Source organism: Rhizopus delemar, genomic scaffold (genome assembly GCF_000149305.1).
Source record: "Rhizopus delemar RA 99-880 supercont3.21 genomic scaffold, whole genome shotgun sequence".
Lineage (NCBI taxonomy): Eukaryota > Fungi > Mucoromycota > Mucoromycetes > Mucorales > Rhizopodaceae > Rhizopus > Rhizopus delemar.
The window spans coordinates 175,333-188,042 of NW_027137847.1; the positions used below are offsets into that span (position 1 = coordinate 175,333).

The 12,710-nt window shown below is 34.8% G+C and overlaps 2 protein-coding genes across 2 annotated transcripts; one reads left to right on the forward strand and one right to left on the reverse strand.

Moving 5' to 3' along the window:
* Positions 1-7,083: 7,083 nt before the first annotated feature.
* On the forward strand, positions 7,084-9,702 carry RO3G_16634 (uncharacterized protein; the record flags this gene model as incomplete). Its single annotated transcript, XM_067671218.1, has 9 exons — positions 7,084-7,146; positions 7,200-7,278; positions 7,337-7,441; positions 7,497-7,654; positions 7,706-7,843; positions 7,894-8,164; positions 8,226-8,495; positions 8,544-9,287; positions 9,350-9,702. The coding sequence occupies 9 exons, from the start codon at positions 7,084-7,086 to the stop codon at positions 9,700-9,702; spliced, it is 2,181 nt and encodes a 726-aa protein (XP_067527319.1).
* Positions 9,703-10,025: 323 nt separating this feature from the next.
* On the reverse strand, positions 10,026-11,975 carry RO3G_16635 (uncharacterized protein; the record flags this gene model as incomplete). Its single annotated transcript, XM_067671219.1, has 4 exons — positions 10,026-10,050; positions 10,113-11,582; positions 11,640-11,770; positions 11,958-11,975. 4 exons carry the CDS (start codon positions 11,973-11,975, stop codon positions 10,026-10,028), a joined length of 1,644 nt encoding a protein of 547 aa, XP_067527320.1.
* Positions 11,976-12,710: the final 735 nt, after the last annotated feature.

The following is a 12,710-nucleotide window of genomic DNA, read 5'->3' on the forward strand; positions in this document are numbered from 1 at the left end:
GTTTGATAAAGATAAAATCTTTGGTAGTGCCAACAATCCGCCAAGCAGTTAAAAAAGAAGAAGATATAACATGTGTCACTTAGGTAATGAGTTGCAAGCTACAAGTCTTGACATCTAGTCTTTATCATCCAAAAGGCACATGCACAAAATGATTTCCTTACAAGCTTCCTGGTATTTCCAAATAACGATTGAAAGCTTTCAAAGTTTAACATGTAAAGACTGTCTAAAGCGGCCATTTAGCTTTGAAACATCCAGCATACAAACTAGATGCGCCATTTACAGAGCTTTGAGTCCTTTCTTTTGCTATCCGTTTTCAGGGTATTAAAGTCCTTCACTTACCTAGCTCGACAGCAGCAAGCAAAATATGCTTTGAATGCATCCGATGCAATAAGCATAACACAGACATAAAGTCTGAAAAAGCCGCCAAAGATGGAATAGTTTGTGAATATTCATAAAGTAACGGACAAGCAAGTCTGCGATTAACCACAAAGTGGTCAAGATACTAAAAGTGTTTCACTGCATGGACTTTAATGGAGAGACCACACAGAAATAAGTAGGCTTTGATTACGAGATAGAGCAGTTTAAAGAGGATATAGAATGAGACCACTTTTTATGTTTGTTTGAAACGTAGCAGAACATTGTAAGTAAAGAGTTGAGTACATCTTGATAGTTACAACTTACTATTCAAGGGGAATGGCTAAAAGCTTTATACCTGATTAAAGTAGTCTTTACATAACGTTGTAACAATATCAATAGGAGTAATGATGATAATAAGACCATTGGTTCGATCGGTTTTTTTTTTTTTTTTTTTTTTTTTTTTTTTTTTTTTTTTTTGGTAAGTTTAGAGAATTGGATACATTTTTTTTAAATATATACGGATGCAATTTACTTGAATTGTCATTGAACATTTTTTTTATTGGAAAACCAAGCGATTAGTTGTATAGTAAGCATGAAGTTGATTAAAAAATCCTTTTTAGACAATCTCTTTGAGGAAAAGAACAGATAGTATCTTGATTATGTGATATATTGAATTCTTCAGTAAGCCGATCCTATTCAACCAATTTGTTTAGTTTTTCAAGTAACCATGGTATTGGAGCATAATGTAATGCTATAAAGGCTTTTAAAACGATCACAGAAAGATATGAAAGAATATAGTTTAATAAGAAAAGAAATAATAAAAAAGAAAAATGTGTAAGTTTCATACATTTTTGTTTACTAAAAAACTTTTTCTAGTTAGTTTATGAAAGCTATAGTGTAAGCAAATATAATCTTCATTATTTTTGATAGAAAATAAAATAAGAAATAATAAAAAATTACTTAAATCCGCTTATTACAAATGTATTTTTATGCCCTTTAAGCATGTTACTTAAAACATAACTCTTTATGTTCCGCTCTAAAACGCATAAAATGAGTAACATGGTCTGTTCGCATTTTTAATGCAGCTCCGTCTTATATTTTCAAAAATTAAATTGAATACTTTTCTTTATTTTATACTTTTTATAAAGTCAATAGTTTTATATTTAAGAGTGCTATAGTCGTTATATGTAACATTATAGTGAGCTTATAAAAATTTTATTTAGTGGACTAAATCCCATGAAGTGTGCTAGTATTTTTTAGCTATATAGATGTATAGTGACTCCCTTCCAGCCCCTGAATCTAAAGAAGAAGGCATTTTTATCTGATTTCTAATCGATATTTAAGAAACAATATGACCTTTTGTTTACTTTAACTTTTTTATTTTATTTTTTGTGGGATTTCAAAAAAAAAAAAAAAAAAAAATAGGAAGAACGTTTAGATACATATGGTGATCCTCAGTGTATTTTGGATAGATGTTTAGTCGCGGGTTTGTTTATTCTTTTTTTTAAAAAAATATTCAATTTACTTTTAAAGAGACAAAAAATGATTATTTTAATACAATTTTGTTTTATCTACCCCTTTGTACTGGCAGACAATGCTATTCTTAGGCTAATTTTGTGTTTATTCTTTGGATTGACGGATAGTGGTATGCGTATGTTCTTGTGTTAAAAAAAATGAACTCCTTTGGTTATCATAAGCAGTATTCATGACAAAAAGAATTATACTTGTTTTCCTTCTTTTAGCTTGCAGTTGTAAGTGTATTCTTGTAAGGAAAGCCTTTTGCTATCACTTTATTTCATGATTAGATTATATTCCTTGGAATAGTTCAATTAAAGATAGATTTCTCATTTGTTCATCAAGACATTTAACTAAATTTGTAGCATATTGTGAAGAATGAACAGATATCTTATAGGTCGCCCTCTTTTTATGTTTATATGATGCAAGTTGGAACAAACATAACATTATTGTACAGAAATTTAGCATAATTTTTGCTTTAACTTTTGTTGGATGAGAGTCATAGCAAACACTGAGTCTGCTGCTTTTAGTAACATATTATTTTTAACTTATTATTATAACAAAAGTAAATTTTCCTTAAACTCATCATCGTATACTAAATAACTGTATCACAGTGCTCCTAAACTCAAGCTTTCCAAAATTTCAAATTTTGTTTCAGTTTTAGCAAAGAGAAAAACTTTTATTTCATCTCCATGACCTTCCGAAGTTGGACGCTAATTTTAATTTTCCAAAGATTCCCTATTTTATGCTACAATATGCTTTAAGAAATAAATCAGAAAGTGATCAAACCAATTAACAGTTGCAGACTGTAAGGAAGCGATCCTTTTCTTTTCTTTTTCTTTTCTTTTTCTTTTCTTTTTTTTTTTTGTTATCTGCAAAATAGATTATCCTATTAAAAAGCAAAAGGACTACAAGAGAAAGAAAGCCAATATAAGAAGCATATTATTTCTTGAAGAAACAAATTATGTACCTGATTGAGAAATTATCAATTTAAGCAATGGATGTTAAGCAGACTGCAACAAGATAGTTGAACATTTGTGCAAATTTTAAGTGAGGAGAGCAAATAAAAGCTCTGGGGCACTTACAGTAAGAGTTTGAAAACTTCTTTATTGATAATAGCAGAAAAATTAAAGGTATCATAAGAATTTCGGTTGGCTTCTAATTTAAAGCTATTTACTCTACTTAAACAATCGTCCTGTCTTCTATTTTGTTTTGTGCTCTCTTTGTTCAATATAGAAAGCACAAATTCATCTTTATGCATGAGGTTATACAATAAGACAACTCAACTAAATGATACTTCCAATTAATTAGCCTCTTTCATATCATATCATATACACCCAATAATTTATTTGTTCTTTATTAAAGAAGTAAAGGTGGGCAAAGTAATTCAAGCAGAATAAACAAACCAACTTCAAACCTGAACAAAAGTCGTTTGTGAACTAGCAGACAGCGTTAGAGGGATTGCGACTCTCAAGGAATATTTGTAAATTAAAGAATAATCCATCCTAATTAATGATAAATTTTACATTTAGGCAGTATAATTTAACTTAAACAGAAAGCTCTAGAAGAGCAGCGATTACCATGTTTGTAAATTATTTGTTTTAATGTATTTTTCTGTTTAATAGCAGTTTGGAGCTTATCACAGATTATTCCTTAATAATATATTTATAACGCTATATATAAACCCAAAAAGAACTATGAAATTATTTGTCTACGACTCTTTATGTTAATATCTTATATTATCATAGTAAGTCACTGTTTCATACACTTGCATCACTCTCAACCCTATATTCTGACGAATTTTAATAAACATTAAAATTTTCATTCATAAATATACATATATTAGCACATAAAAGCAAACCCAACGGTCCCGATTAGATTAACTTTAATACCCTAAAATCAAAAAGTTGTCACCCAACGGACCCTTTTAGCGACCCTATTAAAGTTAATAGGTCTTAAAATTTCGCCCAAAGGTATTAAAATTAATAGGAATTATCAGAGCTATTACCTTTCGTGTAATGCTATATGTAAATCATGTTAATAATGGATCTTTAAATTTCTTGCTTATATGTCACTTCAGAATGCATTCAGTTGAGTTCTCTATACATTGAGAATGCAATAAGTTGATGGATGATTGCATTTTTAGTTTAAATAAAGCTGAATTTTACCATGATAAACATTGTGAAACAACTTCAACTACATCGCTGAATTTTCAGACATACGAAAATATCCATCAATTCAGTTGGCAGAGTAATTATGGATTTTGAAGCGTACAGAGTGATATCCGTATTCATAAGCTACCTGGTGGGTGACAGCTGCCATTTTCTGGTAAGGTAAAAATCTAGCTTTGCTAGTAGTCTTGTACTTATATTGAAGAAAGCAGTAATCCTTAAGTTAAATGACTTTAATAATACTAATAAATACGCTTCAGCGCATTCTGGAGCGGCAGCAAAAAGTCTTTTTGACGTAGGTTGGTGATTACAAGAAGTTATCTGTAATGAGACAAAGACGATCCCCGATGCGATCTCGGCTGACAACTTTATGACCAGAAACTGACCTGACATAGTGGGTTTCTTCATAATATTCAAGATTAAAGCCTTTCAAAGCAAGAAGGTACTAATTTGCTACGTTTTGGAACTGCCCAAATTTGCTGAATCGTTCTGCTATAGCTGCGTAAACACCTTCAGAGCTCATATTAATTTTAAAAAATATAGCGTAGAAATTTTAATAGGGTCCGAGTTAATAGGGACCATAAAGTGACATCCTCACAAAAGGTATCAAATATTTAGCTTCGATCTATTAAAGTTAATCTAATATCCCTCTACCGTTGGGTTTGCTCTAACAAAATAAGTTGTCAACTGCATCTTAAATAAAAGACTATGTTTAAACAAATAAAGTCGTCTTTTTCTCATCCATCAACTCATTTAAAAAACATGTTAGCTCGAATCTCCATAGACTGCATACGACCTTTAATTATATATGAAGATGAAACAAAAGAAAGTAAAGCATAGGAGGTCTTTTTTTTAAAACACATCACACGATTAGAGAGATTGCAGATCTTGTAGGCTTGAACTAGCCTACTATGCAAAATATAAAAGCCAAGATTAATAACTATGGCAGCCCTTTGCCTCACAAACAAATTGGGTGACCATTGAAAATAAATGAAAGAACTGAAAGACACTTGAAGAGGATAATTAGAGAGGATCCTTTTGCCTTTTATAAAGGAATAAATATGGAGCTAGCAAAGCTAGATATTTTGTTTGTATAAAAACTCTCCGATCGTATGTCAATCGACTTGCCTTCAAGTCGTACAGAGCAGCTCATAAACCTAGATTGACTTCAAGACACCGCAAAAGTAGGCTTCACTGGGCGAAGGTACACCTCAATTGGATGGAAGACCAGTGGAGAAACGTTGTTTGGTCTGATGAGCCGCGCTTTTGTATGGAAGGCAGTAAACTCGGTAAAAGAGTGCTCAGTAAGGAAGGAGAGTGTTATGACGAAAAAAATATAATATCCACAGTCAAGTGGAGCGGGAGTGGTGCTATGGTTTGGGGATGTTTTTGGAGAGGAGGTTTCGGATCTTTAGGAATTATTGACACCGGTTCTGTACACCAAGAAACGTACACGATATTTTAGCTAACAGGTTCCATCCTTGATTTACAAATGTCACGTTGCATCAGGAGAGGGATTTTATCTTCCAAGAGGATGGAGCTTCCTGTCATACAAATGGTTATGCTCGATGGTGGAAGGAAACCCACCAAATTAGGGGGTTTGAGTACTGATCTGCCCAAAGCCCTGATTTGAACCCGATTGAGCATGTTTGGAATGCTCTTGAAAGACAAATTGAGAGAAAAAGATTGTCCATTAAAAGCTTGCAGCAATTGAAGGTGGCTCTACAAAAAGAGTGGGAAATACTGGATGATGAGTTTGCTGACCGGTTAGTTCGAAGCATGAAGAGGCGATGTGAATCATTTATTAAAGCTAAAGGCGGCGCAACAGAATACTGAAAATGGCTTTATATATGTATTCTTAGAATAAGCACTTGAGCCTTTCTTTTCTGACAACTTGAAATCCCAAGCTTACGTTTACATGTATCAATTGGCTTGTACTTACATGCCATATTTTTGAAGTTTTTGTTTCAGTATTTTATCCGAAAATTTTTTTGGTGTGATTGTATAATCAAAAGATGGATCCTATCTTATGGCTACCAATGACCAGAATAGAACGAAATCGCTGTGTGCGTTGGCGTCTCGGATGGCTTCCTGGGGGTACACCCAGACCATGTCCTTTACATCCTTCACAGACACTTACAAAGTCCCATTCTATCCATTGCCTCAATATGCACCGCCGACTACAATTGCCTGAAACGATAGTAGATCCTCTGTCCTTCCTTCTGAACAAATTACCTCATCGAATACCACATTCCTTTCAAGCAGCCCTTCCTTGGCCCCTCAGATGGCCTACTATCTGTACCATCCTCCATGAGCTCGACTACTTATGCCATGACAAGATTCCGCCTTCACCACCACCCAATATTGGGCAAAGATTCCTCGAATGGCTTCCCAATGTCTCCGGCTAGTGTTTCTCACACGTGTCACCATTCCTTTCTCTTCAACATTTTTACCCTTGATCCTATAAGGGGTTTTTAGCCTCCACCCATTCTATTTTGACCTACCCCGGGCGAAAACGATGACAACTAAGTCATCATGCGCCCATTTGGGGTTTTAATTTTATTTGTAAATAAAGTAAATGTTTAAACGTATAATCAAAAGAAAATCAGAAAAGATTGCTAGTTTACAGAAACGATTAAGAGTACGTGAACAAATGTAATATTCGAATGAGATCTTTTTACAAAGTTATAAACTAAATAAAGAGTGAGTACAAACCATAGCTCTTTTTTCTAATTATGCGTATGGTGTAATGTTGGGTAGTATTAAAAATAGACTTAATAGTTTCTCACCAAGTCATTAAATATCAAAAAATGTGCTTTTTTCTGTATCGGCTTTATAACATTTGTATTGATGATAAAAACGTTTTACTGATCATCCACAATTTTTACTGTTCAACTATAAATTTTATTGAACTTCAAGCGCGATACACTGTAACCCTTGTTTACCCAAAAAATTTAAGCGGCATCTTGAAAAATAAAAAAAAACTTGCGACCCCTTTGGACGCCCTTTTTCTTTTTTGCCCTAAAATAAAAAAAAAGACATGGCAGTCAACAAAAATAGAGAACTTCCTCCTAAAGAAGCCGCCTCCTTTAGAAATCTCTTGGTAAAATAGATATTCATTTTTTTCAGCTCTTATTTAATAATTTATAAAAAAAGAAAAATTATGAACTTCGTCAATACAAAAAAGGCTTAAAGCTGGCCGAGTCGATCTTGAAAAAGCATCCCGATCACGGTGGTAAAAAAAATTCCATCAAACAACTGACAACCTTTTATGAAAATTCTGTTTATTATAGAAACATTGGCGTTGAAGGGTTTATTCTTGAACAATCTCGAGAAAAAAGAAGAAGGTTACGAATTTGTCAAGAAGGGTCTTTTGAAAGACTTGACATCTCATATTTGTAATATACGAATCAACCGATTTTTTCAATTTTTTTAACTAAATTAATGGTCTAGGTTGGCATGTTTATGGCTTATTATACCGAGCTGATAAAAACTATGAAGAAGCAGCCAAGTGTTACGCTAATGCTTTGAAATATAACAAGAATGATCCCAATATCCTTCGTGATTTTGCTCTTCTTCAAACACAAATGCGTCATTATGATGCCCTTGTTGTAAGTAACCTTTGTAAAAAGAAAAGCGAAGCCCTAACCTTATATACATAGGACACTCGTACTAAACTTTTGGATTCTCAACCTCAAAACCCTTCTTACTGGCTTGGTTTAGCTGTTGCCTATCAACTTGTTAATAAGCCTGAAAACGCGGTTAAGGTCTTAGAGACATTTAATGAGACAAAGATTCCTGTAAGAGAAATAGTTTAAGAAAGAAACTTGATATAAACTTTTTAATATAGGGTGGCGCCACAACAGACTTTGAAAAATCCGAATTGTTAATGTATCATAATACATTATTAGAAGAAGCCGGTGATTACCAAGCTGCTTTAGATCATCTTTTAGAGATTGAGCCTAATGTAACTGATAAGGGAAAATGGAAAGAACAACACGCCTTATATTTGGTCAAGTTGGATAAAAAGGAGGAAGCAGAAAAGGCATATAGATTATTAATCAGTGAAAACCCTCACAATGTGAAGTATATTAAAGATTTCCTGTCATTAAAATCTACTGGTAATAAGCAAAAGAAAAAGGAGTCCGTGATTGTATATTGATTTATCTTTTTAAACAATAGCCAGCAAAAATGATATTTTAGCAGAGCTCTTTACTCAATATCCTCGTTCCAAAGCAATTGAACAATTGATTCTTGAACATTCTGAGGGAGACTCATTCAAGTTGAAGGCCGAAGCCTCACTTCAAAGCGGATTAAGAAAGGGTGTTCCTTCTTTGTTTGCATCCATGAAGAGATATTATGCAAATGCTGAAAAGCAGCGTATAATTGAAGAACTTATTGTTGGCTATGGTACTTCACTAGAAAAGGATGGAACCTTTGGCTCTGGTTTAGGTAACTTTTTTTTTAAACTTGAAATTTGTATTCATTTTTTATAACCAGGCAAAGAACCACCTACTGCCTTGTTATGGTGTTGGTATTATCTTGCTAAACATTACGATTATCACAAACAATTTGAAAAGGCTCTTGAAGTGATCAACAAGGCTATTATGCACACTCCAACCGTCGTTGAACTTTACATGACCAAGGGTAGAATTTTGAAACACGCCGGAAAGGCCGAAGAGGCTGCTGTGGTCATGAATGAAGCACGTGAGCTAGACTTGCAAGATCGTTTCATCAACTCCAAATGTGCCAAATACATGATGCGTGCCGGTAAAATTGAGGAGGCTGAAAAAATTTTGAAGCTCTTTACTCGTAAAGAAGTTGATCCTGTTCAAGACTTGACCGACATGCAATGTCAATGGTTTATGATCGAAGAAGGAAATGCCTACCTTCGCAAGAAGGAATACGGTAAGGCTCTTAAGCGATTCCACATGATTGAAAAGGTCTATGCCGATTATTATGATGATCAATTTGATTTCCATGGTTATTGTCTTCGCAAGTTGACCCTCCGTGCTTATATCAGAGCATTGCGTTGGGAAGATCAGGTCAAGGTTAACCCCTTTTATCTGAAGGCTGCCAAGGGAGCTGTTGATACCTACTTGGCTTTTGCTGATAGTAAGGCCAAGGAGGGAGAAGAGAATGGCATTGATGAAGCCAATATGACTGAAGCAGAAAAGAAAAAAGCTAGAAATAAGGCACGTAAGGCTGCATTGAAGGCACAGCAAGATGCTGAAGCCAAAAAAGGTATATCCCCAAAAAAAAAAAACAATGTGTATCAAAAAGAAGAAAGCTAACAATATATGCAGTTCAAGTAAAGGAAGACACTTCCAAGGCAAAGAGTGATAAAAAGCCTGCTGACTCGGACCCTGAAGGTGAAAGTTATCTGAACACAGATAAACCTTTAGAAGAAGCTCTGAAGTTTATTAAGCCATTAGAACTTTTGGCTCCTCAATCAGCTGAAGTGCATGCTTTAGGATTTGAAATCTACCTTCGTCAAGAAAAGTTTTTATTGGCTGTTAAATCACTCTCTAAAACAACTACCGCCGCTTGTTTTAAAAACAATTTGGAAAGGTTTGAAAAGGCTTATAAGGCAAAACAAGACATAGACCCCAAGATTAAGCAAGTGATTGATCTTCAGCTCACTGAAATCAAAAAATAATAATAATAAAAAAAAAAATAGATGAATAAAATGCTAAAAAAAACCTTGATCAAAATTTGTTAAGAGAATTTTGTAAGGTTTTTGTTTTTAATAATAATAAAGTTTTATAAGACTCCCAAGTTGCTTTAGGCCCACTAAATTAGAAAGCTGTTAGTACAGATTCAATCAACAATCAGCAAATACAACTTACCAAATCGCGAAGATATTTTTTGCTTGATATCCATTCAATCAAGATTTTGTTTGCTTCAACCGTATCCACTTTCTGATGTTCGACAAGCATCTCAGCCAGTGCATCTTGAACGCCCTTTGCCATCCCTTTAGCGTCACCGCAGATATAAATTGCAGCATCTTTATTCACGATCAAATCAAACAACTGAGCCGAGTCATTCTTGATCAAATCCTGTACATACACCTTGGGTGAATCATCCCCTCTACTCTCCGCCAAGCGTAATCGTGTTATCGTCCCATCAGTTTCAAATTCACGTAGTTCCTTTTCAAACAAGAAGTCCTTGTGTTGGTTTCTAAAGCCATAATAGACATAGATCGGACCAAACGATTCCTTGATCTGACGTGCATGGCCAATACTACCCATCGATTGACGAATTTTGCGTTGCATTTGACGGTGTTCTAAAAAGCCAATGAAGGGGGCAATACCCGTACCAGGACCGATCAAGACCAGTGGACGCTCTGTCTCAGCTGGCAAGACAAACGCATTTGCATTTTGACGAATAAAGATGGGTATTTTGCAGTCTTTTGTTGTCATAATTTCAATGTTGGTAGGTGTTGTACGAGCGGGCACGGTCTCTGTCAATTTATCCATCCAGGGTGTAGCCACACCCTTACGTTTAGCATTGCTTGCAGTGATATACTCAACCACATTAAAAGCAAATCGAATCTTGCCTTGTCTTTTAAGAGGTGAGCTTGAGATGGAGTAAAAGCGAGGCGTATGGGCTGGCAACAGATCCAGTAATCGTTCAATGGGGGGCTTGCAAGAAGGGAAAGTTTCGAGAATATCCAATAAGGTAGGATGTTCATCACGCACAGCGTTGAAAGCAGCAGATCCTTGCTTGCTGCAGAGATACATGAGTGTTAATTTTTCTTTAGGATCGCTTGTGTGATCTGCCAGCATCCTGAACAGGGCCTTTCGAGGCGAGCTTATTAAATCAATGCCATAGCGGAACAGTTCAATCAAAGTCGTATTGGAAGCATGTTGTAAGTGAGAAGAAACATCTCCTTCTACACTGTATAGGTCATGAAAATGTTCTTTCTGGATGGATAAACGGTTTAAAATAGCTTGAACCAACTCTTCGTCGTTTGGTGCCACGACTCCAAAGGCATCTCCAGGTTGAAAGTCGACATCGTCACCTACATCTAGCTCTACTTCCAGCGTGCGCTTAACAGCATCAGCAGTTGAGAGACAAGAAACCATGGTCACAGGAGCATATGTGATTGGTGAAGGAGTCACTACGAAATCTGGTACATTGGTCTTGTTGCTTTCCTTTTTGCCATCCAGTTTAATAAGTTTTGCAACAGGGGCAGCCACGCGTGGCAACCCTGTCAATTTAGCTCCAGATTCCAAACCTGCCAAGCTAATCTGGAGGGGGAAGCCTTTGAGGTTTTCTTTTGCCTTTACTGGTGGATCCGTTACCAAAGAATTTTCAAGTTGTATATACTTTTCAACGAGATCCGGAAGTGTCTTTTTACGATTTTTCATTGAATAAGGCACTGAAATAGGATCAATCTTGAGTTCAGTCAGCTCCTTTTCAATCTGCTTTTCGGCTTCAATGCTTTCCTCAATAGAAAGGCTTGATTTTTGAACAAGCACAGTTGGTAAAACCTCCCATAGTTTTTCAACCCAAGGATCAACTACATTTTCTAACCTATTCGAAAACACAAGTCAGCTTACATTCATAATCGTATCTTTTTTTTTTCTTTACCCTTCTGCATCATCTGCTAAGCCTTTTTCGTAGAATACAGCTGCACCCAAGCTTTTGAATTTTTTCTCCAAACGCTTTCCGGTGTTGTTAAAATTAGAATAATTACTATCGCCAAGGCCCAAGACAGTAAACTGGGTATTTTTCAAATAGCCATCGTCTTTTTTACCACGCAAGAATTTCCAAAATTTTAAAGAATTGTCAGGAAAATCCCCATCGCCCGTGTTTGAGCAAATAAGAATGATAACGCCTTGATTTTCAAGCGAAACCTTTTTTAGGAGGACGTTGGTTTTTTATACTGTATGTGCGTGTTTTCTTTACTTGTTCATGATCGTCCATGACTAAACATTGTCCCTTGTATCCTTTCTTGGTAGCCTCTGTATGAATATTTTTAGCTATCCATTCTGCATTGCCTCCTTGTGAACCCCAAAGGATTACATAATTTGAAGAAATTTTTGTCATTTACAAAATAAAGGGGTAAGAAAAAAAGCATTTTTATTTTATTTTATTTTATTTTTAACCTCACACAATCTCGTATTTCCTTTTTTATATTATTTTTAAGTCTATATTGTACATGGGACCACTCCCAATCTTTGAAATAAAATGGTGCTATTACCATGCAAATACAAATAATTTTGTATCGCTTATATTTATTAATGTATTATATTCGTGAGTATCATTTCTTGCCACCTTATTATATTTTAATTTCTTTGCTTGTTTCTTTTCTAAGTTTTCCGTTGTACCCAAGCTTGATTCAGACAGTAACCTTATATCTATTGATTTGAATCATATTGTCAAAGAAGGTATTGTTTCTAAGCCAATGCCGTACAAGATACGTATCTTATGTCGTGCTTAATTATACGTACTACTATGCAATGTTTAGTTTACATAAAAAAGTGATGGCATAATAATGTCTATAATAAAAATTAGCTTACATCACAGCCATAGAAGCTTACAATGCAAAAAGTTTCAAGAAACTTTTTAACCATTGGAAAGCCCAATGTCTTTCTTCTTATGGTTAACACATGCGTTGTTTACTTGATCTGGTCATAAAAGAGAAGAATTGTAAGCCTA